General features: G+C 48.9%; 2 protein-coding genes across 2 annotated transcripts in view; one reads left to right on the forward strand and one right to left on the reverse strand.

Annotated features, from left to right (window-relative positions):
* PDCD11 (programmed cell death 11) overlaps nucleotides 1–19,681 on the forward strand; it is a 38,191-nt gene extending 18,510 nt beyond the window's left edge. The window contains exons 17-37 of the mRNA XM_014461830.1: nucleotides 822–992; nucleotides 1,967–2,186; nucleotides 2,985–3,134; nucleotides 3,358–3,473; nucleotides 4,864–5,405; nucleotides 6,266–6,328; nucleotides 8,219–8,327; nucleotides 9,660–9,749; nucleotides 9,914–10,016; nucleotides 10,434–10,611; nucleotides 12,376–12,432; nucleotides 13,299–13,421; nucleotides 14,212–14,334; nucleotides 14,740–15,049; nucleotides 15,269–15,385; nucleotides 16,053–16,202; nucleotides 16,405–16,655; nucleotides 17,333–17,501; nucleotides 17,867–18,020; nucleotides 18,425–18,590; nucleotides 19,329–19,681. Coding sequence (XP_014317316.1) covers nucleotides 822–992; nucleotides 1,967–2,186; nucleotides 2,985–3,134; nucleotides 3,358–3,473; nucleotides 4,864–5,405; nucleotides 6,266–6,328; nucleotides 8,219–8,327; nucleotides 9,660–9,749; nucleotides 9,914–10,016; nucleotides 10,434–10,611; nucleotides 12,376–12,432; nucleotides 13,299–13,421; nucleotides 14,212–14,334; nucleotides 14,740–15,049; nucleotides 15,269–15,385; nucleotides 16,053–16,202; nucleotides 16,405–16,655; nucleotides 17,333–17,501; nucleotides 17,867–18,020; nucleotides 18,425–18,590; nucleotides 19,329–19,500 — 3,534 coding nt within the window. The 3' untranslated portion in view covers nucleotides 19,501–19,681. The remainder of the gene's footprint in view (nucleotides 1–821; nucleotides 993–1,966; nucleotides 2,187–2,984; nucleotides 3,135–3,357; nucleotides 3,474–4,863; nucleotides 5,406–6,265; nucleotides 6,329–8,218; nucleotides 8,328–9,659; nucleotides 9,750–9,913; nucleotides 10,017–10,433; nucleotides 10,612–12,375; nucleotides 12,433–13,298; nucleotides 13,422–14,211; nucleotides 14,335–14,739; nucleotides 15,050–15,268; nucleotides 15,386–16,052; nucleotides 16,203–16,404; nucleotides 16,656–17,332; nucleotides 17,502–17,866; nucleotides 18,021–18,424; nucleotides 18,591–19,328) is intronic.
* A 1,223-nt stretch (nucleotides 19,682–20,904) lies between these two features.
* CALHM2 (calcium homeostasis modulator family member 2) lies at nucleotides 20,905–23,580 on the reverse strand (the record flags this gene model as incomplete). Its single annotated transcript, XM_006109911.3, is given in 3 exon segments — nucleotides 20,905–21,856; nucleotides 23,304–23,507; nucleotides 23,509–23,580. Coding segments are annotated over 3 exon segments (693 nt in total), but the record flags the coding sequence as incomplete, so codon positions are not given.
* Nucleotide 23,581: the final 1 nt, after the last annotated feature.

Consider the following 23,581-nt stretch of genomic DNA (forward strand, 5'->3'; position numbering starts at 1 on the left):
GCTCTTAGCTGGAAACTCCATGGAAAAAGTAGGCCATTTGACTACAGAAATACTTCCATAAAACCAAACCAGTGAACAAGCCTGCACTTTCCTGTATTTCCCTGGTGGAAAGTAAGAGTGGGGTTGCAATCCTGCCAGCAGATGCTGGTGGTCAGGGCAAAGTGGGAGTCCAGGGTGGGGGAGGCAGTGTGGCCTGCCAGGCCCAGCAGGATATTTCCAGTAGCTCACTGACCTTCGCAGGGCACCCAGTGCTCACCCCTTGAGTTGGAATAATTAGGGTAGTTGCTGTCCATCTTTTTCCCCCTCCCCCCAAAGGGATTTGGGGCTCAGAATATTCCCTTTGATCTTGGGATGGGTGTTTTGAAGGAGAACATTGCCTCTTTTTCACCGAACATGGAATCTGCTTAGGGTGAAGCGAGACAGAGGAGGTGAGGTAGGGTGGTTAGTGTGAGGTCGGAGGATGGCCAGTCCAGCTGCCAAGCCACAGGGAAGAGCCATTCCCATTTTGGTCCCCCCCAGTAATCTGGAGGCAAGTTAAGAAGAAGAATAGCACAAACTTGATGCTCAAACTTGACGGCATCAGAATCATGTGGAGGGCCTGTTCAGACAGCTTGCCGGGTCCCCCTCAGAGTTTCTGATACATAGGTCTGGGGTGACGCTTAGGAATTTGCATTTCTAACAAGTTCCAGGTGCTGTTGCTGCTGCTGGTCTGCACCCGTAGAAAATCACGCTAGAAGCAGAGGGCGCATAGGGGAGAAGGATGGGAAAGACTGATATTTCATCTGCCCTTTCTGGAATATTCCTTGATGAAGCACCACTAGCTCCTTTGTAGGAAGCCAGCTTTGGTCTCCACAGTAGAGGGTGGCCAGGATCCCAAGACCTTCTCAGAAATCCATCCTGGAATGCTGCTCATTGGCTTTGTGAAGAGCATCAAGGACTACGGCGTGTTCGTCCAGTTCCCCTCAGGCCTTAGCGGACTGGCCCCCAAAGCTGTAAGTTCAGCTCCATGCGCAAGGGCACAGGGTCACGGAACCTGGGGTTGATGGGAAGAAGCAAGACAGTCCCTTGAAAGATTTTCAGGGGCGTGGCATGGAGGCGCTTGGCTCTGGGAGCGGGGCTGAGGTTCAGTCCGGGCTCTTATTGCCCAGCTGTGTCCTCCTGGAGGAAGGGATACCTTTCACTTCACACTGGAGCAGTGGGTAGATGGGCAGAGGCCCAGTATCCAGTGTAAGGATACTGAACTTGTTTTTATACTCTCGGCATGTTAGACGGGGAAATCGATTTTCCTGAGCAGCCTAGTACAGGTGTTACAGCCTGCTGGGGTGTTTGAGGTGTTATGGTACCAGAATACCCTTGACATTATCCCCACCCTTAACCACCATGTCTTTGAATTTTAAACTTTTTAAACTGAAAAAGAATCCTAGGGATCCCGTGGTTGAACCCCTCAGGCCTGCTGAATAAACTGAGCCAGGGCGGGAGGAGTCTTACCAGAGTCAGTGTAACACAGTGGTGAGCCTATGGCTTGTAGCTCATTTCTGCCACAGATAATTCGTAAATAGTTCTTCCCTTCCATAGATTTGTCTTTCTGGTATTTTGTCTGGGAAAATCACATTTGCATCTCCTACCAGAACAGTTTAAAAAATGGGAGCAGAAGGGAGGACCCCAGAAACATACATAGTGAAGGGAGGAGGGCTGTCATTGGATGTTAGAGACATGGACAGTGGGGGGCCCCCTGGCTTGCCCCTCATTTGCCTTCTTGGCTGGATGCCCTCTGGGAGGCTGTGTTGGGCAGCCTGGGCCTCTCCTGTTTTTATGGAAGGGTAGTGGAGCTGCACTCAGGGCCGGGGGCAACGTCCTGGGTCCTATGTGCCCTCCCCATCTCTCAGACTCCTTTCTGGGCACATTAACTGGATTGTCTTAATAGAGACTTCTTTTCCTTTTTAAATTTTCTGCCCATTCCTTTTAGATCATGAGTGACAAATTTGTGACCTCCACAAGTGACCACTTCGTCGAGGGGCAGACGGTGGTTGCAAAGGTGACCAACGTGGACGAGGAGAAGCAGCGGATGCTCTTGTCGCTGCGGCTGTCGGACTGCACTCTGGGAGACCTGGCTACCACCAGCCTCCTCCTCCTGAGCCAGTGCCTGGAGGAACGGCAGGGCGTGCGCAGCCTCATGAGCAACCGAGGTGGGAGCAGGAGGGAAGAGGATGAGGGTCAGGGATGGGGGAGCATGTCTTATAACTTATGCCCGTCTGTTCCCTGAGAAGTTGGGCTTCCCAGATACTGAAAAAAATTTTGGTAAACTTTTCAAAATGGGTGTATGACATAAAGTGCACAAATCCTTTAGGGTACAGCTCAGTAAATGTGTATAAAATCAACACCCCTGTTTAACCACCACCCAGGTTCAGATAAAGATCATTACCAGCATCCCAGAAGTCCCCCTGTGTTCCTGCCCAGTCCAGAGCCAAAATTTTCCTTAGTTCTGTGGCCTCAGGTTTGCATGTGTTGTGAATCCATTCACCTCTTCACTTTTTGTTCCGTTTTCAACAAATATATAGTGGATGATAAATTGGAAAGGGACCCGCTAGAACACTTTGTGAGGGGATATTATTTTGACCCTCCTAAGCTTTGAACCATTGTGTCAGATTGTTGGAACCCTTTTCGGGATTCAGGAATAAGAAGCTTGAGAGGGTAGATTCTAAACAGAAAGAATGAAAATTCAGAAACCAAAGGAAAGCATGTGTTACTGGCATTTGCTGGCTATATTCGTGAATCGTGGCCAGGTAGGATTAGCAAGAGGCAGAGGTGTCTCCCTTTATGATAGGACTTTTCATGGGTAGGGGACAATTTTACTAAAAGTGATTTTACCCTCACTGTGTTTCCAGCGCTCCACTGTCGCTCTCTGTAGTAGCACATTTCTGAAGGAAAAGAATGGTAAGAATGTTTCTGCTTGCTGATTCCTGTTTCCTTTGGGTCTCTGGTAGACTCTGTGTTGATCCAGACGCTGGCTGAGATGACCCCAGGGATGGTCCTTGACCTAGAGGTGCAAGAGGTGTTGGAAGATGGCTCTGTGGTGTTCAGTGAGGGCCCAGTGCCTGGTCTGGTCCTGAGAGCCAGCAAATACCATCAGGCAGGTGAGTGCTTTGGTTTTGCCCACCATGGTTGGTGGGGGAAACCCTTTGCCCCTTGCTTCCTCTCCTGGACTCAGAATTTCCAAATACATAGGGTAATGAGCTGATTTGGTAGAAACTTGTGGTATGCAATCAGGACAACGGACAGCAGGGCTCTTGGAGAGATGCTGTCTCCCTCCCCCCTGCTTCAGGGGGTGATCATGTTGTGTTTGGTTCTGCACTGCAGGGCAGGAGGTGGAATCTGGGCAGAAAAAGAAGGTTGTGATCTTGAATGTTGACATGTTGAAGTTGGAAGTACATGTTTCCCTTTGCCACGATTTGGTGAATAGGAAAGCTAAAAAGGTAAGCTTGCTGATGACTTTCATTTCCATGATTTTAAAGGCATTTACACCCCTTCAATCCCACATACTTTGCTCAGGGATTCTGACACAATGCTTGGAGGTAGGGTGGATTTATCTGCATCATTCCCACCCAGTTTATACTCTTATCCCAGTGTAGTTATTAATAGCTCAGACTTTCGGGTTCAGGTAATAAATTTTATGGTCACCTGTTTTAAGGGCCAAGCAGGTTATGTAAATGAGGGAAGTGAGCCAGGTGGGTGGGTTATAGGGAGTGGTAGCAGTAAGTGCTGACAGCCTGCAGCCCGCTGAGGGACAGAGACCATTCGTTTCTATTTGGTTGTTGTCAGGTGGGAACATCTGGGTCTGGTGTTGCTGTCTCTGATTTTTTAAAATATAAATATTTTTGTTAATTTCAGAGAGGAAGAGAGAGAGATAGACTCATCAATGATGAGACAGGCTCGTTGATCGGTTGCCTCCTGCATGCCCCGCAACTGGGGACCTAGCCCACAACCCGGGCATATGCCCTGATTGGGATTCAAACTTTGACCTCCTGGCTCATAGGTCGATGCTCAACCACGGAGCCACACCAGCCAGGCTATCTCCGAATTTTAAGAGAAGGCAGAATTTGCATTTTTATTTGAAATAAGAGTGGGAAAGGTTGAAAACCATGTTTTAAAAACGTCATATGACCCAAACAAAACATGTCTGTGGGTAGTTCTGACCTCCAGGCTGCTCATTGACACCCTCTCCTGATACTTTTGTGTGAGAGAAGAATGGGTTCAAGGAAAATCTCAAAATTAGTAGTGTTTTTCTCTGGATGACATATATTTGGTCTGTCTAAAGTTTTAAGCACCCAGTTGCGTAGGGTATGGTGCAGAGAATTACATACGTATAATCCTTAACCTCTAGTTGCTTGTAAGTTTGAGACTTTGAAAGACAAAGAGAAATAGAAAGCAATACTAACCCCTCAGTAAGTGTCCTTGCAGGTCCTTGTTCCATTTTATCCAAGTGAAGCTGGTGCACTTGGATGCACAGTTTGGACATGAGCACAGTTTGGATTTGGGGGCAAGATAGACTGAATGGCTTGCACATAGTAAGCTCTTAGGAGTGACTCTATTTGTTGAGTGAAAGAGTAAAAAATTGGGGGAGAGCTGTAGAACTAAGAGAGTAGGAGCCAGTGTCTTAGAACTGGAGAATAAGTAGAAATCACCTGCTGATTCCACTAGTTCTAGGGTAAAACAGAAGCTAACTCCAGGTGATTCTGATCTAGCCTTGGGTCCCTGGACTCCAGGCTCTTCCCAACCCCACCCACTGTATTATAACCCGGTGGGTGATGAACGGGTCCTGTGCTCTGTACGAAGTGGGAATGGTGGGTTTCCTCTGTTTTCCAGCTGAAGAAAGGCAGTGAACACCAGGCGATTGTGCAGCACTTGGAGGAGTCCTTTGCCGTTGCTTCCTTGGTCGAGACTGGCCACCTGGCAGCTTTCTCTCTGACCTCTCATCTCAATGACACATTCCGCTTTGACTCGGAGAAGTTGCAAGTGGGACAGGGTGTCTCCCTAACTCTCAAGACCACGGAACCCGGAGTGACTGGCCTTCTCTTGGCTGTTGAGGGACCAGCTGCTAAGAGGACAATGAGACAGACCCGGAAGGACTCTGAGACGGTCGACGAGGATGATGAAGGGGATCCGTCCATGGTTGTAGGGACTAAAAAGAAGCACACCCTCTCCATTGGGGACATGGTCACAGGGACTGTCAAGTCCATTAAGCCCACCCATGTGGTTGTGACCCTGGAAAATGGCATCATTGGCTGTATCCATGCCTCCCACATTCTAGATGACGTTCCAGAGGGCACATCTCCTACTGCCAGGCTGAAGGTTGGGAAGAAGGTCACTGCCCGTGTGATTGGAGGGCGAGACGTGAAGACGTCCAAGTATGGAGGCTTTTGGGGATGAGCGGTTTCGGGGGGAAGATTGTAATTGTGGGAGAAGGAATGGAAACAGGTAGGTTTCCAAAAGTTGCACAGGAATCAGATTTTTTTTTTCAGTTAACAAAAACATTCACCAAAGAATCCTTTTATATACCTTTTTAAAATTTTAATGGTATAGTGGTCAGGAGCATTGGTCTAGAATCAGATCTAGTTTCAGACTTACCATTTAAGATTATGTGTCCAGGAGATAAGTAGATACTTCACTCTCTGAGTTTTATTTTCTTAATTTGTAAAGTGAGAGTAAGGGTAGTGACTACCTTGTAAGGATGTTGTGAAGACTGAGAGAGCAGCTAGTACGTATCGTGCCTAGCATCAGCAGTTATTATAATTCATCCCGCCCTGCATCCGTTAGTTATATTCATTTACTTTAAATCTTGTCACAATATGTTATTGTAGCAGAAATCCTTGCTATAATAAGGAAAGCAAAAAAAGACTTCAACTTCTAGCTAATAACTTGCATAGTAATTTCAGTAACTGTGGAATCTTTACTAAGCCATTTATTCTCTCTAGACCTCAATTTCCTAAATTTCAGAATGAAGGAGTTGGAGTAGATAGTCTATAAGGAAAATTCTTTTCAGGGTTTCATATGACAATCCTAAAAGATCGGATGAGCTAGCTCCTTAGCATGTACTGCACAGGATGAGAATGGGACCCTGCAGGCCCGACACGTCACCGATGGGTGGTGTGGCAGTGGAGCAGGTGGTTTTTTAAGCTTGGCTTGGTGGGGAGTAGAAAGAAACTGATCTCCAGAGTATGGTGTTACAGAGAAAAGAGAAATGATTTGACCTTATTTGTATTCCCAGGTTTCTCCCAATAAGTCATCCCAGGTTTATCCGAACCATCCCGGAGCTGAGTGTGCGGCCAAGGTGAGGGGAACCCGTAGCATGGTCTCCTGGGAAGAGCTCTGGGCCTTGGAAATAGGAACCCGGGTCCTAGGGTTGATTGTGACTGACTTTGCCTCTCTATCCAGGTTGACTTACTGTCTATTTAGGATATTTGGCTCTCAGACAGCTATCTTGTGAGGTTAATCTGAAATTTAATGTAAAAACTGTATTCAGGGCTTAAGTATCATTTAAAGGCTTGATAGCGGTTCTGTTTGTAGGCATGTAACAAAAAGAAATAATTTTTGCTCTCGACCCAATTCCCTAAATAAACAACACCTAGCCAAGAATATCTGTTCTCTGAGTGAAGACTACTGTTTGGTGACTGGAATTTTAGGTCATGCTCTAGTGCAGTGATGGCGAACCTATGACACGCGTGTCAGAGGTGACACGCGAACTCATTTTTTTGGTTGATTTTTCTTTGTTAAATGGCATTTAAATATATAAAATAAATATCAAAAATATAAGTCTTTGTTTTACTATGGTGGCAAATAGCAAAAAATTTCTATATGTGACACGGCACCAGAGTTAAGTTAGGGTTTTTCAAAATGCTGACACGCCGAGCTCAAAAGGTTCGCCATCACTGCTCTAGTGGATTCTACAGAGGGGTGTTCCAGGAGGGATTCTAGGTGGAGAAGAAGTAAATAGTAGTTCCATGTAGTGGTGGGTGCAGTTTGGGATAATTTTTTCAGAAGATCTTAAGCATTTTGATCCATGGGCCTATCTGCTTCTGCTTTTTACATTAAAACAAAACACAGCCATTCAGAATCGATAGGCCATCAGTGAATGAAACTAGGTTCATGGCAGTGCAAATGGCTCTGCAGACTCAGCCCAGGATCCATCACATTGGAAGCCTTGTGTGCTTAGGGTTATTGTGGAGGGGCCTCTTAAGTAACTCTCAGGGGTAAGGTTTGGTCCGTGTCCTGAAATGATCAGAATAGAAGTGGAATATTTCTGAGAAGGCTTGTATCTGAGGTAAATATTCCTGAAACATTGAGTTCCAGATGCTAAGAACACTCTTAGAACTTCAAAGTAAGCCCTTTACTTCCAGAGCATTGAGATTTGGTAGAGCACATAATTCCTATTTGTTTAATATCTGGTTTCAGACACACACACACACACACACACACTTATTGATTTCAGAGAGGGAGATAAAAACATCAATGATGAGAGAGAATCATTCATCGGCTGCCTCCTACACGCCCCACACTGGGGATCGAGCTCGCAACCTGGGCTTATGCCCTTGGCCAGAATCAAACCTGGGAGCTTTCAGTCCACAGGCCAACGCTCTATCCACTGAGCCAAACTGGCTAGGGCGTTCTATGACTCCTTTGAAGTAAATTGTAGACTGATAACTTTCAGACCACATTTTCCCGTTGCTCTTCTGAGAAGAAAGAGAATCAGAAAAGTGATAATAGCAAGGTAGCATAGGGGACAAAGCCCTGGATTTTTGAGTCAGAGCCTGACTTCACCTTCTGCTTCAGTAGCATAAAATGAGTTTAATAATATCTACCCTGCCTTATTCACACATGAGAGTGTTGTCACATTCAGTGAGAGCTTATTTGTGGAAGCAGTTCTGCTAAGTATAAAGCAATAGCTAAGTATTAAGAAAGAATTAAAATACGTTTGTTTCCTAAAATTATAAAGATTATTGTAGGATACCTACTGTATAGCTTGTTCACACCTATGTGAGTGAAATGGAAAAGATTAGCTGTCATGCAAGTAATGTGAACCTTCCCCTGTAAGGAGAGAAATGGGGGCGTGGAGGGTGTGTATGAGTTGGAGTAATCCTATATAATCTGTCCATGGCCAGTTGGGGGAGGTGTTTTTAAGCCAGAGTTTGGTTTACTCTTTCCATTGCCTTTCTGCAAACAGTGTGCTGGAGAAGGATGGCCATGCTGCTCTCAACACTCACTCTGTTAGCCCTTTGGAGAAGATTAAACAGTTCCAGGCTGGTCAGACCGTGACTTGCTTCTTGAAGAAGGTGAGTAGTGCATGCCTTGCAATGTGATGCCATCCTTTTCTCAGAAGCTGGAGAGGGGCCATTAGCACTAGGCTTTGCTACCGTGGTGGTTCATGGGAGATGATAGGCCTTGCTCCTGGAAAACTTTCTGGTCTAATCGAGGAGCTAAGTTTACAGCTTATGAAATAACAGTTCAACATCTTTGTAGATTAATTGTACAAAATGGAAAGAAAAATACATGATAGAGCAAGGTTTAAAATGAATGCAAGATTGGACTTTAGATTCTGGCCTTTTGTAAAGCAGATGTGATGCAAAACGATATGTAATTGGGTGACAGATAGTGTGTTCTAACCCCAAGTGGAGCGGGAGTTCAAAAAAGGGGAGAGATCAGTGAGAATTATACTGGTTGGGATATATCAGAGAGAAAGGTGGACTGGGCTTGACCTTGAGGAATAGCTCCTTCATTGTTGCCAGATTCTTCTATAAAGTATCTATCTGAGCATATCACTGGTGCTAACCCCTTTGTTTACCTGTTGTAGACATTCATAAACCCCACATGCCTTAAGGCTCTTCCCAATCTGATCGCACCAATCTGGTGTACCAGTTGAGTTGAAAACCGCCTCTACCTTTTTCCCTTCTTTATTTGTATTCTATACCTGGAGTGCTCTCCATTCCTATTGCCTGTAATCCTTTAGGCTCCAGCACAGATAATCCTCCCTTATTACTGATTTCTCCCATATATTCCCATAGCATATTGTACTTTCTTCATGATGCTTGCTGCTCTAGTTATTTGCATACTTTCACTTGATTTATTCTCTGTAGACTGTCATCTCCTTGAAGGCAGGGCCTGGCTTTGATTTATCACTATCATGCCATGTGCATAATGGCTGCTTGATAGATGTTTTGTTAGATTGACTTGAACATTGGGATGTGTGTTTAGAAGACTGTGTAAATAGTAAAGGATCAAGATCTAAACTGATCTAGAAATAAGACATTGAAGCTGCTTAATAGTCACTGAGCTCAACTGAGCTCCGTGGAGGCTGTGGAGGTCGGGGAGGGGGGGTGGTCCTGATGCTTGAGAGCCTTTCCAGGGTCTTTTTTGCTGAGCACCAAGAGGGAAGCACATCCTGCTGGGCTGGCGCAGGCTCTGAGCGAGACTCTGAGTGAAACCTATGAGAAGTGGAAGTTGAGCTTGGGCAATAGGATGTTGGAGTGGATTTCTGTCCTTTGGAACAATGTAGGATTAGAGTCCTTTCAACCCTGTGATTTTAGGAGATGATATTTTCATGAAGGTTAAAAAAGAAATGCTTGTATTTGTTTCATTTCATTTCTCCTCCTGTTTTTCCTCCTCAGTACAACGTGATTAAGAAATGGCTCGAGGTGGAGATTGCTCCAGACATCCGGGGAAGAATTCCCATGTTGCTTATTTCTCTTAGCTTTAAGGTCAGTTGCTCGAGATCCCTGGAGAGATCCTCAGGCCCCTTAAGCTTGGGTACAAAGATTCAAGGATTGGTTTGGAGGACACTTGCTTTGGAGACTTAATGCTATGTGGTTTGGATAAATGATAGACCTTTCTTCAAACATCAGGAGTTTTCTTGTCCTTCCAGGTTCTGAAACATCCAGATAAGAAGTTCCAAATTGGCCAGGCCCTGAAGGCCACCGTGGTTGGTCCAGATTCCTCGAAGGCCTTCTTGTGTCTCTCACTCATAGGTGTGGTGATGAAATGGTACCTGGTCAGGAAGGGAGGGGGTGGAAAGGAGTGGGAAGGGGTCTTTTGTTATTGCCCAGGTTGAACAGTGCCTTGGGTATTAGAGTCCTCAGAAAGCTTAGTGTGCTTGGTCCCTTCTTGTAACTATTTTCCTGGAGTTTTACTCTCTGGCCTGTGTTACTCCACTGCTGTCTGAGTCACCTTTACCTATACAGTTGGTTTCATTAGGTCTCAGAAAGGGTTGTCTACTACATAGCCCTGGGATCCTTGACTACATGGCATGCAATCTGGGTCTTCATGATCGTTCTGGTCCCAGCCGAAGTCTGGGTAGCTTACTCCCCAGCCGGTGGTTGGTGAGCATCCCACCTTCTTTCTTGGCTCATTTCCTCTTCCCTGAGTCAGGTTCCTTCTCCCTCCAGGTCCTCACAAGCTTGAAAAGGGGGAAGTGGCCATGGGCCGAGTGGTGAAGGTGACCCCCAACAAGGAGCTGACTGTCTCCTTCCCCTTCGGGAGGATTGGAAGAGTCAGCATATTTCACGTGAGCGACTCCTACTCAGAGGCGCCCCTGGAAGACTTCACCCCCGAGAAGATCGTCAGGTTGGCTCTGTTTTCTTCCTCTTTTCAGCTCTTTGAGGGATTGCGGTGTTTGTTTTTTTGTTTTTTAATTATAGACGTAATACATGATTATGTACCTGAAAAAAAATTGAATAGAAAATGAAAACTTATGTGGCTTTTTTTCTCTGCAACTTTTCACCATTATGTATTTTGGTCTTTGTCTTTCAAGTCTTTCACACATATATAGGTATAATTTCCCTTTATATAATAAAATTTTATTTATATACTGTTCTGCAACTTGCTTTTTTCTCATAGCAGCTTCTCATGGATGTTTTTCTTTTCCCAGGCTAATATGTCTAAATCAACCTTGTTCTTTTACCTTATTTTTAACATATTTTTAGTATTCTGTCGTGTGTTTTTTGTCATAATTTATTTAAAAATTTTCCTGCTGATGAACAATAATGTTGAAGTAAATATCTTTGCATATATTTCAATGCTGGTGTAAGTATATCTGTGAAATAAATCCCTAGAAGTAAAATGGGTCAAATGATGTTATATATTTTGCCTAAGTGCCCTTCAAAAGGATTGTGTCAGTTTATATCCCCATTTACACTAAATACAACTGCTCTTTCCCATCTCAAGCCACCAGCACCTGCCTGGCTTCTCAACCATTGATCAGAGCTGAACAGCACAAAAATATCCAAGGCCTGGGAGGACAAAAGGGAGTCAGAGAGAAATCCCGATCTTCTCTGCTTTCTGTCTCTTAAGGCTTACAAAATGGGGGTGTGAGCTTCAGCGAAATATTTATTTTAAATTGGTTTATTTATAGCCACAGCTAAATAGATTTATTTAGTAACATTCAGTTATAATTCCTCCATTCGTCAAATGTGGATAGTAAATTAATTGCCTAAAGGGAGACGATCCCTCCAGGTCCTCTCCTGCTTTAGGGGTTATGATGCCGTGTTATAAAAGGCAGACCCTGTCATGAGGAAAATTTGGACTGTACCGTTGCTGAGATCCTTTCTACTGCTAAGATTCTATACTTTGTGACTTCAGGCTACTAATTGCCATTTTATATTTTTGGGTCTTTTTTTGTTAATCCTCACCCAAGGATATTTTTTCCATTAATTTTTAGAGAGAGTGGAAGGGAGGGGGAGAGACAGAGAGAGGGAAACATTGACGTGAGAGGCACATCGATTGGTTGCCTCTAACACATGCCCTGACCAGGGCCAGGGATTGAGTCTGCAACCGAGGTTTGTGCCCTTGACCCGAATCGAACCCGCGACTCCATTCCACGGGCTGACGCTCTATCCACTGAGCCAAACTGGCTAGAGTTAATTGCCATTTTAATGAATTGCCATATGTTTGGAAACCCAACCAAAGAGGAAACCCTGCTTACCTCCTGGAAGCCTCCCCCGCTCCGACCTTTCTGCTTGGCTGTCTGAATCTGCACAGTCCTAGGTCATCCCCTTCTCACAGTTCCTGTTGCTGCTGTTTCTTCACTGAGTCACACACTCCCAGGACCTGACAAAGGGCTGGTCTCATCTCCTAAATACTCACTATAAGGCTGCGTCTGCCAGAGGGCTTTCGTGTCTCCTCTTGTTTTCTTCTCTCACACCTTTTTGGGTAAGAAGAGGGGATAGCGTTATTTTTACCTGACAGACTAGTAAACTGAGGCTCAGAGAAGGGACAGGAGTTGTCTGGAGTCCTTCAGCAGGTTTTCGACAGAAGGAAGCACTGAGGCCCTGTGCTATCTCCTGAGATGCTCAAATGTCAGTATTCCCTTCTCGTTTGCTCTCATTCCAGGTGTTATGTCCTGTCCACTGCAGACGAGGTATTGACTTTGTCGCTGCGATCGTCCAGGTGGGTTTCTGTGTTTGGGGACAAGAGCAGGAGGACCACTTAGAGCACTGAAGAGGGCCCCATGGATCTGATCTAGTCATTGGGCTTCCCACTTTCTTCTCTGATCGTCCACTCTATAGCTTGCCCTGTTCTTACCCAGAAAAGCCGAGCACATTCAGATTGCTAGAAGAACCTGTCTGCTAGGCTCCTGTTTCCAGGGAAGGGTTCACACTTCCACATGTGGGTATTAAGGTCGCCGGATGGTAGCCCTGGTGAGGGAGATGACTTAGCCCCCAGGATCCCATAGTAGAAGTGAGTGTGTCATGAAGTGGATTGGCCTGAGGTCAGCTTGCTCCATGGTTAGAAATGGATGTTGATAAGGCCAAGGCTTTAGGTTTGAGGCTTGGTCAGCGTCTCCCTGTGTCAGCCAGCTCACGGCCATGTGTCCCTGGCTGACAGGACTTCAGGAGAGAGTAGGGCTGTGCTCTGTGTCGGCGATTTTCAATCGGTGTGTCGCAAGAAATTTTAAGACTTGCAATACCTGACCAGTCAGGGGCACTGGCCTCTTTTCCCTTAGATTGGCAGTTTAAAAAATGTCAATAGCCAACACAATAAATAGCTGTCTGCTGTGAATGAATCAAAATCATACCTATTTTTTTCAGATCAGCCAAAAACCGTATTTTTTAGTGTGCCGCAGAATTTTAGTAATTAGTTTATGTGTGCCATAAGATGAAAAAGGCTGAAAATCACTGCTCTGTATCTTATTGGACTTATTGGCAGGTCCAGAGTCATATTCTTTGTACATATCAAGTTTGTATCCAGCTGAGGGGGGAGGATGGAGGAAAGGGGATTAGAGGTATGTGTATGTAAGCCTTTTATTCCTTTAGGACAAACCCAGAGACGAAAAGCAAAGTACCGGATCCCGAGATTAACTCCATCCAGGACGTTCAGGAGGGGCAGCTCCTGAGGGGCTATGTGAAGTCCGTGCAGCCACACGGCGTGCTCCTTGGGTGAGTGGAGTGGAGCCTGGGGCGTGGCCAGGCCAGTGCCCTCCCCGGGCCTGTCCTGGCCTGCAGTCCACTGCATTCCTCGTCACCTTCTCTAAAGGAAATATGAAGAAGGAGATTCTATTTATTTTTTAAAATATATTTTTATTGAGTTCAGAGAAGAAGGAAGGGGGAAAGAGAGATAGAAACATCAGTGATGAGAGAGAGTCATTGATCAGCTGCCCCCTGCCCGCCCCACACTAGGGATCGAGCCCACAACCTGGGCATGTGCCCTGACCAGGAATTGAACCATGACCTCCTGGTTCATAGGTCGACATTCAACCACAGAGCCTTGCCAGCTGGGATCCATCAGTCTTTTAAATTCTAAGTTGTTTTTTCTTTTTACTTTAAAAAAAGTTTTGACTTATTGTTATTTGGTGTTTTGGACAAAGCATATGGCATGTCACTTTTAAATACATGCAGATTTTCTTGGACTTAGTGTTTGATCACTATTTGTGAATGTTCTTTGAAATCATATAATGTTCACAACCACCAGCTATTACAGCCTTCTCTGCTATTACGTTTCCTCATTTTTTCTTGTCTTTCTATACATTGTGATGCCCTGGTGTGGGGTGAAAAGTCCCCTGCGATCACATGTTCATTGTGCTTGATAATTTTTTCCAGTTTACAAAACCCTCTGGATCCTTTTGAATGCCAGGAACTTATGTCTGTCCTAAATCCTGGTCACAACTTGGGTGGTGGGACTCTTGTTGTTGTATTTGTGACCAGAGGACCCTCGTCTCTCTCCTGTCAGCCTTGGCCCCTCAGTGGTGGGATTGGCCCAGTATCCACGTGTCTCCCAGCACAGCCCGTCCGAGAAAGCCCTTTATGAGAGATACCTCCCCGAAGGGAAGCTGCTCACAGCCAAGGTCCTAAGGTAGGTGTCTTCTTCCCTCCCACCCCCTTCAGCCCTTTCTCTGGGAGGAGATTTAGAGTAAACAGACAGGACGGCTTGAGTAGTGGTGGGTGCAATGTTCTGATGAACGAAGCCCCTTTGTCTGGAACTTGCTCCCTCTGCTCTTAAAAGCAGATGTGGAGACATTTCTCTTCAGAGGCACTTGTTGGGGACAAAATAGGGGAACATCACAGCTGCCTCCTGTGTTTCACTACTAAGCCTGGGAAACCTGCAAATCGTTCCTAACCATACTAAATGGATTGCAAGATGGGTGGGGCAGGGCCCAGAAAACTGTGGGTCGATGAGGAGAGGAAGGCCTGGCTGCCTGCTGTGCCGTGTGCTCTTCTGTTGCCTTCACTGTCCGCCCTCCCTCTCTTCCTGCCGCAGCGTGAACCACCAGAAGAACCTGGTTGAACTGTCGTTCCTCCCCAGCGACACTGGGAAGCCCGACGTGTTTCCTGCCTCCCCAGGACTGTCACCTCTAAAGCAAGGGGAGAAGCAAGTAGAGGTAGAGGAGAGAGACCACAAAGGAAAAGAAGAGAAGGAGAAGAAGAAGAAGAACCAGAAAAGGAAGGAGAAGCGGAACCAGAAGGGGCAGGAGGAGGCCCAGCTGCCTAGCAAAGAGAAGAAAGAGCCCCAGAAACCACACGCAGAGAAGCAGGGCAAGCGGCCTCATCGGGAGTCGGCAAGTGAGCAGGTACGTCCCCAGGGAGGATGGCCTCCCCACGTATGACAAGGAGAGCGATTCAGAAGCCCAGGGGCAGCTGCCTCGCCTCCTCTCAGACCCAGATTAGTGTGAGTTTGGAGGCTGGGCACTGGGTCGTGCCAGGAGGGCCAGGGGGGGCATTGCCCTGGGCTGCCCAAGTGTGCTCCTGGGCAAGTGGGGCGGCTCGGCATTTTCCTGCCTTCGTCTCAGGAAAGGGCAAACAAGAAGCAGAAGAAGGCTGCTCCGGCCGAGGAGGACGACAGTGGAGTTGAAGTGTATTATCGGGAAGGAGAAGAAGAGATGGAAGAGATCAGTGTGCTGCCCAAGGTGAGGGGGAGGCTGCTCTGGGGAGGGGAGACCTGGACTCCTGCCAAAGAGCTGGGTTCTTTTTGGCATCATCTTCTTTCTTGTTTCCTGTAAGATATGAAGAGATGGGGCTGCTGGTTTCTTTAGTTGGTCATCAGCTCCCTGGGAACAGGGACCCTGCCTTACTCATAGGGTGTGTTGCATAAAATAAATAGTAATCAGATTAAATTCTAATTTATTAGGTGGAACTGAATTAGATTAGTGGGGTGGGCAGGTAAAGAGGCGGCATGGTATTCCTGAGCTCGAGTTCCCCTCTGAAAAGTCAGAACAGTGCTACTTGAACTGAGGATTGGGTATGGAAGGGCTTCCAGACTTTAACTAGCAGGTCTCTACCACCCTCAGAACATTTATCATGTCTGTCCTAGCTTGACTGTTATTTTATACGTGTGTTATTTTATATGTGTGTGACACACATATATATGCATGCATATATTTAAAAATGTGTCACCCAAATGAATTTATTTGCAAAGGAAGTTTTTTGTCACTACTATAAATTTCCCGGGTGGACTGGGTTTGGCCCTGGGAGGAGGGCATGGTGGGAGTCCTGCTCCTCCGGGGGAGATGGGGCTGGGGAACAGGGAGCAGCCTGAGCCGAGTGCCTTCCTCACACACCTCCATGCTCCTCCAGGGGAAGCAGACCAGGCCAGCAGAAGTGCCCCGGCTGCAGCTGTCTTCCGGCTTCGTTTGGGACGTGGGGCTAGAATCTCTGACCCCGGCCTTGCCACCTCGAAGAGAGAGCTCAGACAGCGAGGAAGACGAGAAGCCACAGCAAACCACGGTGTCGTATTTTGCAGGGACCCCTTGGTGCCAGTCTCCTGTGTCTGTCCTAGTCTGTGGGTGTCTCTTCCGTCAGGGTGGGGCGGTCTCGGGCTAGGGAGCATTTACAGAGCCTGGGGATTGCCCTGCCGACTCTTGGCTTCTATCACAGACCTGCCCAGGGTCTGAGGAGCTGATTACTCACTTGTTTTGGCCTTTCATAGCAGAAGAAGAAAAGCAAGAAGGAAAGGGAGCTGGAGAAGCAGAAGGCAGAGAAAGAGCTGTCCCGCATGGAGGAGGCGCTGATGGACCCTGGGCGACAGCCAGAGTCAGCAGATGATTTTGACCGACTGGTGCTGAGCTCCCCCAACAGCTCCATCCTGTGGCTGCAGTACATGGCCTTCCACCTGCAGGCCACAGAGATCGAGAAGGCCCGGGCTGTGGCCGAGAGGGCTCTCAAGACCATCTCCTTCAGGTCTGGGCTTCGTCTCCCTGCTTTAGGGAGGGGCCTTTGGACAGGAAGGGCCTTGTCTCCCCAGGTTGCAGTCTGACAGCAGTTGGAGTGGCTGCCACCTGGGGTTCCCGGACTCTCTCTCAGATGTGCCGTCTGTGAAATAGATCTGCTCATCTATAATTTATAGTCCTTTTCACTGTTAAGTTGGAGACTTAAATAATGTGCCCAACTTGGAGCAGAAGTAGAATAGAGAACACAGCTTTCCATACCTGGGTGAAAACTCTACGTGTGGCCATTTTCCAGGCAGAGGGTAGAGTGAGTGCCCTGAGGCTGATGAAGGAGGAGTGGTGAACCTTTACTTTCATTCTCTTAGTTTGGGGAAAGAAGCAGACCAGAGTTTCTGCTCCTTCCAGCTCAGACCTCAGGCCTGATTGAGACCTGGTAGGCTTCCTTCCTGGGAATGGAGGTAGAGCCTCCGTCTGGGAGCCCCAGGCCCCGCAGTCAGGGTGGGGCTTCCTGCTGCTGTGAACTGCAGTGGAACAGGGCCTCTCAGTGCCTGTGCTTGAGGGTGGGAGCTGAGGACATGGTTGGAGCCTGGGGAGGAGGAGGATAGAGTTCCAGTCGACATCCCCGGAGTGGAGTGAAGGGCTCTTTGGGCTGAGATGATGGAGCTCATGCACCGACTGCTCTCCCTCCAGAGAGGAGCAGGAGAAGCTGAACGTGTGGGTGGCACTGCTGAACCTCGAGAACATGTACGGGTCTCAGGAGTCACTGACCAAGGTCTTCGAGCGGGCTGTGCAATACAATGAGCCTCTCAAGGTCTTTCTCCAGCTGGCTGACATCTACACCAAGTCAGAGAAGTTCCAGGTAGGAGTCTGGGCCTGGTGGCCTGCTGCCAGAGGGTCCCCAGCCACTCAACCTGTCTCCTCGGGGTCACGGAGGCAGCAGGGAAGAATCCCCATGTTCTGGATCCTGTTCTAGTCTTAAGACCTCTGTGTGCCATAGGATTAGTAGGGAGACTCTCCATCTTGTTAGGCCTCCTCATCTCTGGGAGCCTGCCCTCCCCTCATCTTTGGGAACCTGCTCTCTAACCCTCAGTAGGTAGAATTGGGCCTGCATAGCAGTTGGCGTCTGTGAGCCCAAGTCTGGCTTCTCACAGGGGAGCTGCCCGTCTTTATTATTGCCCCCCTCTGTCGCATCACCTTCCCCAGCGTGCCTGGTCTTTCCCACAGGAAGCTGGTGAACTCTACAACCGCATGCTGAAGCGTTTCCGGCAGGAGAAAGCTGTCTGGGTCAAATATGGGGCCTTCCTTCTGCGGAGGGGCCAGGCTGGGGCCAGTCACCGTGTGATGCAGCGAGCCCTCGAGTGCCTGCCTCAAAAAGAGCGTGAGTGCCCAGCCCACTTTCGGCCCGATTCCTGAGCACATTGGGCTCGCCCACTTCTGGGCACAGGGGTTATGGGTCCCCTCATCTGAGGGTGGTGGCAGGAAGCCTCGTGGCAGTTATATACCTGTCTCTCTCTATTGATTGTATGCTCATGCATGTAATGCGTGTTGCAGTTAGCACTAATTCTGTTGCCCTAGCCCCCAGAGAGTAGGGTGTCTGCGGTGGGAGTCATAGGTCAGTGCCCATCTGTGTATGTGGCCCTGATCTACCCCACTGACCCTCTTGTCGCTACCTGTGTCTTGGGACACGAGCAGGGAGTCAGGAGTCAGACTCGGTCCCTGTGGCACATTGTGTTGTGGTGCGGGCTCTGCCTGTTTGTGTGCCTGAGTGTCCTCTCCCTGCAGACGTGGATGTGATCTCCAAGTTCGCCCAGCTGGAGTTCCAGCTGGGGGATGCAGAGCGGGCCAAGGCTATTTTTGAGAACACACTGAGCACCTACCCAAAGCGCACGGATGTCTGGTCGGTCTACATCGACATGACCATCAAGCATGGCAGCCAGAAGGAAGTCCGGTGAGAGGGGCAGACAGACCGGGCTGAATTCCCGTGGGGGTTGGGGACATTGGCAGATGACTTCAGCACCCACAGCAGCTCCAGCATCCCCAGTTGACTTACTCTGTCTGGAAAAACAGCTTTGACCTGACACGGCAGGTCCTATGGCATTCACTTTTCCAACTTCTTTTCCTGCCTCGGGCCAGCCTCTGGTCGGTATCTGGAACCTTGGGTGGGAGGTAGGCTGGCCACTCTCCTGGGGTCTGGAGACTTGGGTTTCCCTCATAATTAACACTGTGCCTGACTCTCCCTGTAGAGAATGTTCACAGGCATAACTCACCTTTGTCCGCCAGCATCCCCACAGGCAGGAAGGATTGGAGATGGGTAGACAAGCTCCAGAAAGAACTAGTGCCTCCCCTCAGCCCGCCAGTGAGCTTTAAGCAGAGCTTTTCTCACAGATGCGTGTCTCATGTGTGTTCCCTCCCAGTAGCTTTGTCCTGATTTACTGTGTGACTTTAGGCCAGTAGGTCCTTTAACATTTCTGGGTGTCTGTCTGCTCACCTGGACGGGAAGGGTGGTATTCTCTCCCTCTCCCAGTGGACATGATGGGAGTGGATGGTGGTAGTAAAAATGAAGCTAGAAGTGGGAGTGCTGGGTGACAGAGGACCTGCTCCAGAGCCTGAGAGCAAGTGGGGAAGGTTAGCCAGGAGTCGTGTGGCGGGGGACCGAGAGGCAAACGCTGCCCTGCTCTCCTCACAGGGACATCTTCGAGCGCGTCATTCACCTGAGTCTGGCCCCCAAGCGAATGAAATTCTTCTTCAAGCGCTACCTGGACTATGAGAAGCAGCACGGCACCGAGAAGGACGTGCAGGCAGTGAAGGCGAAGGCCCTGGACTATGTGGAGGCTAAGAGCTCCGTGTTGGAGGACTAGCTGCAGGCTGGCTCCGGACAGCCCCTGCCGCAGGGCCCAGCCCACCCAAACCTCAGGCACCCGGCAGTTGACAACTGTGTTGCCTGAGGACTCTATTTATGTGCTGCTTTTTCTGCAGCAACTTTGGGACAATCCTGTTAGGATAAAAAGGCATTTCTTATAAATTCCTTTTTTTACTTTGGTTTCAAGTACCAATTTCATGTTTCTCCTTTTCTGAGACTGCTCCGGTTTCTCCTTCATGGGAGTTCCCAGGAGCAGGAGTGGACAGCTGACTCCTGACCATCTTTGGCCCTGGCAGGCTCTTGGTATAGCCAGAGGGGTCAGCAGGGTCCAGGAAGTAGGCCCCTCCTTTAGATCCTGGAGTCTCTGGGCATTCTGTTAGCCTCAGCTCAGCCTTGTACCCTTTGGTGAAGGCTGTGAGTTGGGATGGAAGGACAAAGATAGAGCCCAGGAAGGAAAATTGAGGCACCTGAGAGGAAAGCCACCTGGTGATGTCACCTCTCAGCCCACCAGGGCCAGGTGACCCAGCCTCTCCAAATGGGGGTCTCATTGTAAAATGGGGCTAAAACGTTCTACCTTGCAGGGTTTTGTGGATGAAGTGAGAGCATGTATGTCGTATGCTGCCTGGCAGGCAGGAGTCTCGGTGAGGACCTACACTGGCGTGCTGTATGGCTTTGGGGAGAGCCCCCTTCTAGCTCCTCTGGGAGAATGATTGCTGGGCGCAGGGCATTGATTGACTTGATGGTTATTCCTTGAGTCCTGAGGGAGAGGCGATGTGATGGGCCCAGGCCTCCCTCATAAAATTCCCAGAAAGACAGTCTCTCTGCATCGTTTGATAAGTAATGATCTCGTACGGTCCAGAGATCTTGGAGGCCAGCACAGACCCAGCTAGTTGTTAAAGCCAGTTCTTTTTTGGCTTGGTCTTAAGAGAGTGAATCATTTTCTTTGGCAGAGTTTTAAATGTCCCGAGAGCTAGGGAGCTTTTCCATGGGCAATGACTGAGTCATGTGCCAGGAAGCAGGGCCAGGACAAGGGAGGGCATCAAAGGTTTCAGAGGTGGTGGAGGCAATCGGGCAAGGTGAGCGTGGGAGGGAGGAGGAGCCAGGGCTGGGCTATGAGAGCTAGTCTTCTCTACTGAGTGCAGGATCTTCTGACCCAAGAAATTTAAGCTGAGCTTCCCTCCGGGGGAGACCAGGCTCCCCCTGTTCCTCCAGATCAAGTGAGATACCTGAATCCAGCTGCTAAGGGGTCATCAGCCCCAGAGCTTTCCCTCCTGTGGGAGCCCCTGCCCTCCCTCCTGTCCATTTGAGCCCTGCCCAGGGTCTCCCTGTCCCCTTCCCTCTGTCCCCATGATCACCGATCCGCTGTGCCATGTCCCATCCAATCACATAGACAGCAAGCTAGTCCATTATCCTTAGAAAAGCTTTATCAAAAATGTAAACATATAAAATAAAGCCAGTGGCATGCATCGAAGGGCAGCTTCCCAGCTGAGCACCGCTGAGCTGGGTGTCCATAAGCAGTTAGACACAAATTAACTGCACAATATCCTATACAATGAGCCTGCTGGCAGGTTTCACTGTCACCTCGCTGTGCTGGCCAGGGCTTCTCAGCCTTGGAGCCCACCAGTAAAAGGTCCTCCACATCATAGCTGATTAAGGACCAGTTCTGAGTACGAGTCTTCCCTCCCAGCTGTTGACCAGGTGGCTGATGGCAGTATGAGAGGGGATTTCTTCAGGTCGGAGAGCCTTCCTGTCACGCTGACCACATTGCGCATTAGCTCTCTCCTCTGTACCCAGATTACTTTTGTTTCTTTCTCTTGGTCTGTTTTCCCAAAAAGCTATGGTTAAAAGAAAAAAAATCTGATGCTGATGTGAGCAGACAGTGGGGTTCAGTGTTGGACCAAGGATTGTCATTTGCCAAGAGTGTGGGAACAGGAACCTTAGGAGACAAGCAGGGCCATCTCCATGTTTTCCGGGGCTGTGCCGTTGCCTGGCAGCCCCTGGGCCCACTTGTGCAGGCGGCTGTAGAGGGGGAGGCCCTGGTTCTCACGGTACAGATAGACACCAGTGATGGCGTTCCACTGCGGCCGCGGCTGTGTGCCTCCCACAGGGAACTTGGCTACCAGCTCCTCATCGTCCTTGTCGAGGGCCACGAAGCCGAAGAAGCGGCGCACGTTGTTGGCGGCCAGCACCCTGGAGTGCACCTCGGCCGTGCGCTGGAAGAGCTGCTCCTCGTTGTTGCGGTACTGCGTCCAGTAGGCCTCCTGGCGGTAGCTGAGTGGTGAGCAGTAATGCTTGAGGCACTTGGTCAGGAACACCAGGACGGCCACCACACCTATGAGCAGCCACCCAAAGAGCTGGCCAGAGAAGGGGCAGGGTGAGGAGGGCAAGTTGCTATTTGGACCCCCCACCCGCCCAGGTTGAGATAGGAGCTGGGCTGAGCTGAACCTGGGCCTCAGAACCCCCTCAGAACTGGCCCTCACTTCCCTGAATGAAGATTCTGCTTCTGTAAGGGAAGCAGGCCCTTCTGGTTATAATTTCACCGATTTTTCCTTACTCTTTCGAATTCACAGTTTCTTAGACTTTGCCTCCTGCATTTTCTGCCATTTCTTTTCCTTTTTAAAAAAAATAATAATTTATTTTTATTTTTATTGATTTCAGAGAGGAAGAGAAGGGGAGAAAGAAATAGGAACATCAGTGATGAGAAAGTATCAGTTGGCTGCCTCCTGCACACCCCCTACTGGGGATTGAACCAGCAACCCGGGCATGTGCCCTGACCAGGAATCAAACTGTGACCTCTTGCCCTGACTGGTTTGGCTCAGTGGATAGAGCATCGGCCTGCGGACTGAAGGGTCTCAGGTTTACCCCCCCCCCCCCTTACGTCATGTCAGCCCATCAAAATCCAGGTCAAACTGCCAGGCTCAGCCCAGATGCCACCTCTTGCCTTCGCTACCTCCCCCATGGCCTGGTCCTTACTCTCTGCCTCGTTTTGAAATCACCCATGTGCTTCTCTCAAACACTTGCTTGGGTGTGAGCCTATTTCCCCATTTGCTCCTCTAGAGAGATCTGTGGGCTTTTGATCATCAAATTTTATTTCTGTGTCTTTCATCTCCCATCTCCTTGGTGCGTCTCCAACCCTGCTTCTCTGTTTGTGTTGCTTACGTACCTGAGAGACCTTATAAAGAATCTGATGCTCTTCCCTATCTGTTCCTCGTTCCCTGTTTCTCTAAGTCAATGCTTCCAGCTCAGTTTTTCTGTTTCTGCCCAGGTCTCTGCTCTTCTGTCCTCTGACCAACCTTCACTCCCTCAGAACTAAGCCAAGGCTGAGGCTAGAAGCAGGGCAGCAGCTTCCTGGGTCAAAGGACTGCCATATGTCAGCAGTGCCTGAGGCTAATTCATTGCTGGCCCCGGCCTTCCTGGGATAGGAACATTCTGGTCCCTGGAGCCAGCCACACCCCACTATCAGCTCATGGCCCATAGCAAATATTTCATAGGCTTGCAGGATTTGTGCTCCATCTGGCTGGAGTAAGGGGCTTAATCCATGACTGGGATCAAGGCTCAGTCTGAGCCAGAACATTTCCTTTAACATTTAAAACGTATTTGTGACTGAATTGACCTTTGTCCCACCAGACACTAACCCATGGGGTTACCCAGCTCTGATACCTGATGCTGATTAGTGCTTTCCTGGAGACCTTGGCCCCTGGGGACCAACTCCAGCTCTATCACGGAGCCATCCCGACACCCCCCCCCCCCCAGCCACCACCAAAAGGAGAAAAAAGGGGCGCTTTCCTTTGCACACCTTACCTGGGACTCATACTTGAGCCTGCGACTGACCTCCTCCCGGAAGCCTGACAGGTTGGCAGGGCCCTCCCCACAAGGGAACCTGGCCAGGATTTCCGTGGCATGGTCTCGCGGGAAGCCCTCTCCCCCGGCTGTGAGCGAGGAGGGGTCCACAAACTCGCTGAGAGCACAGACATAGGCCTCACCGCGCAGCAGGGAGATGACAGACCCAGGTGATGGGGGCCACGGCCGCGCGGCCCAGGATGGAGCTCAGGAGGAGGAAAGTGGGGGGCAGCCGAGCA

This window comes from Myotis lucifugus, unplaced genomic scaffold (assembly GCF_000147115.1).
Source record: "Myotis lucifugus unplaced genomic scaffold, Myoluc2.0 scaffold_162, whole genome shotgun sequence".
Lineage (NCBI taxonomy): Eukaryota > Metazoa > Chordata > Mammalia > Chiroptera > Vespertilionidae > Myotis > Myotis lucifugus.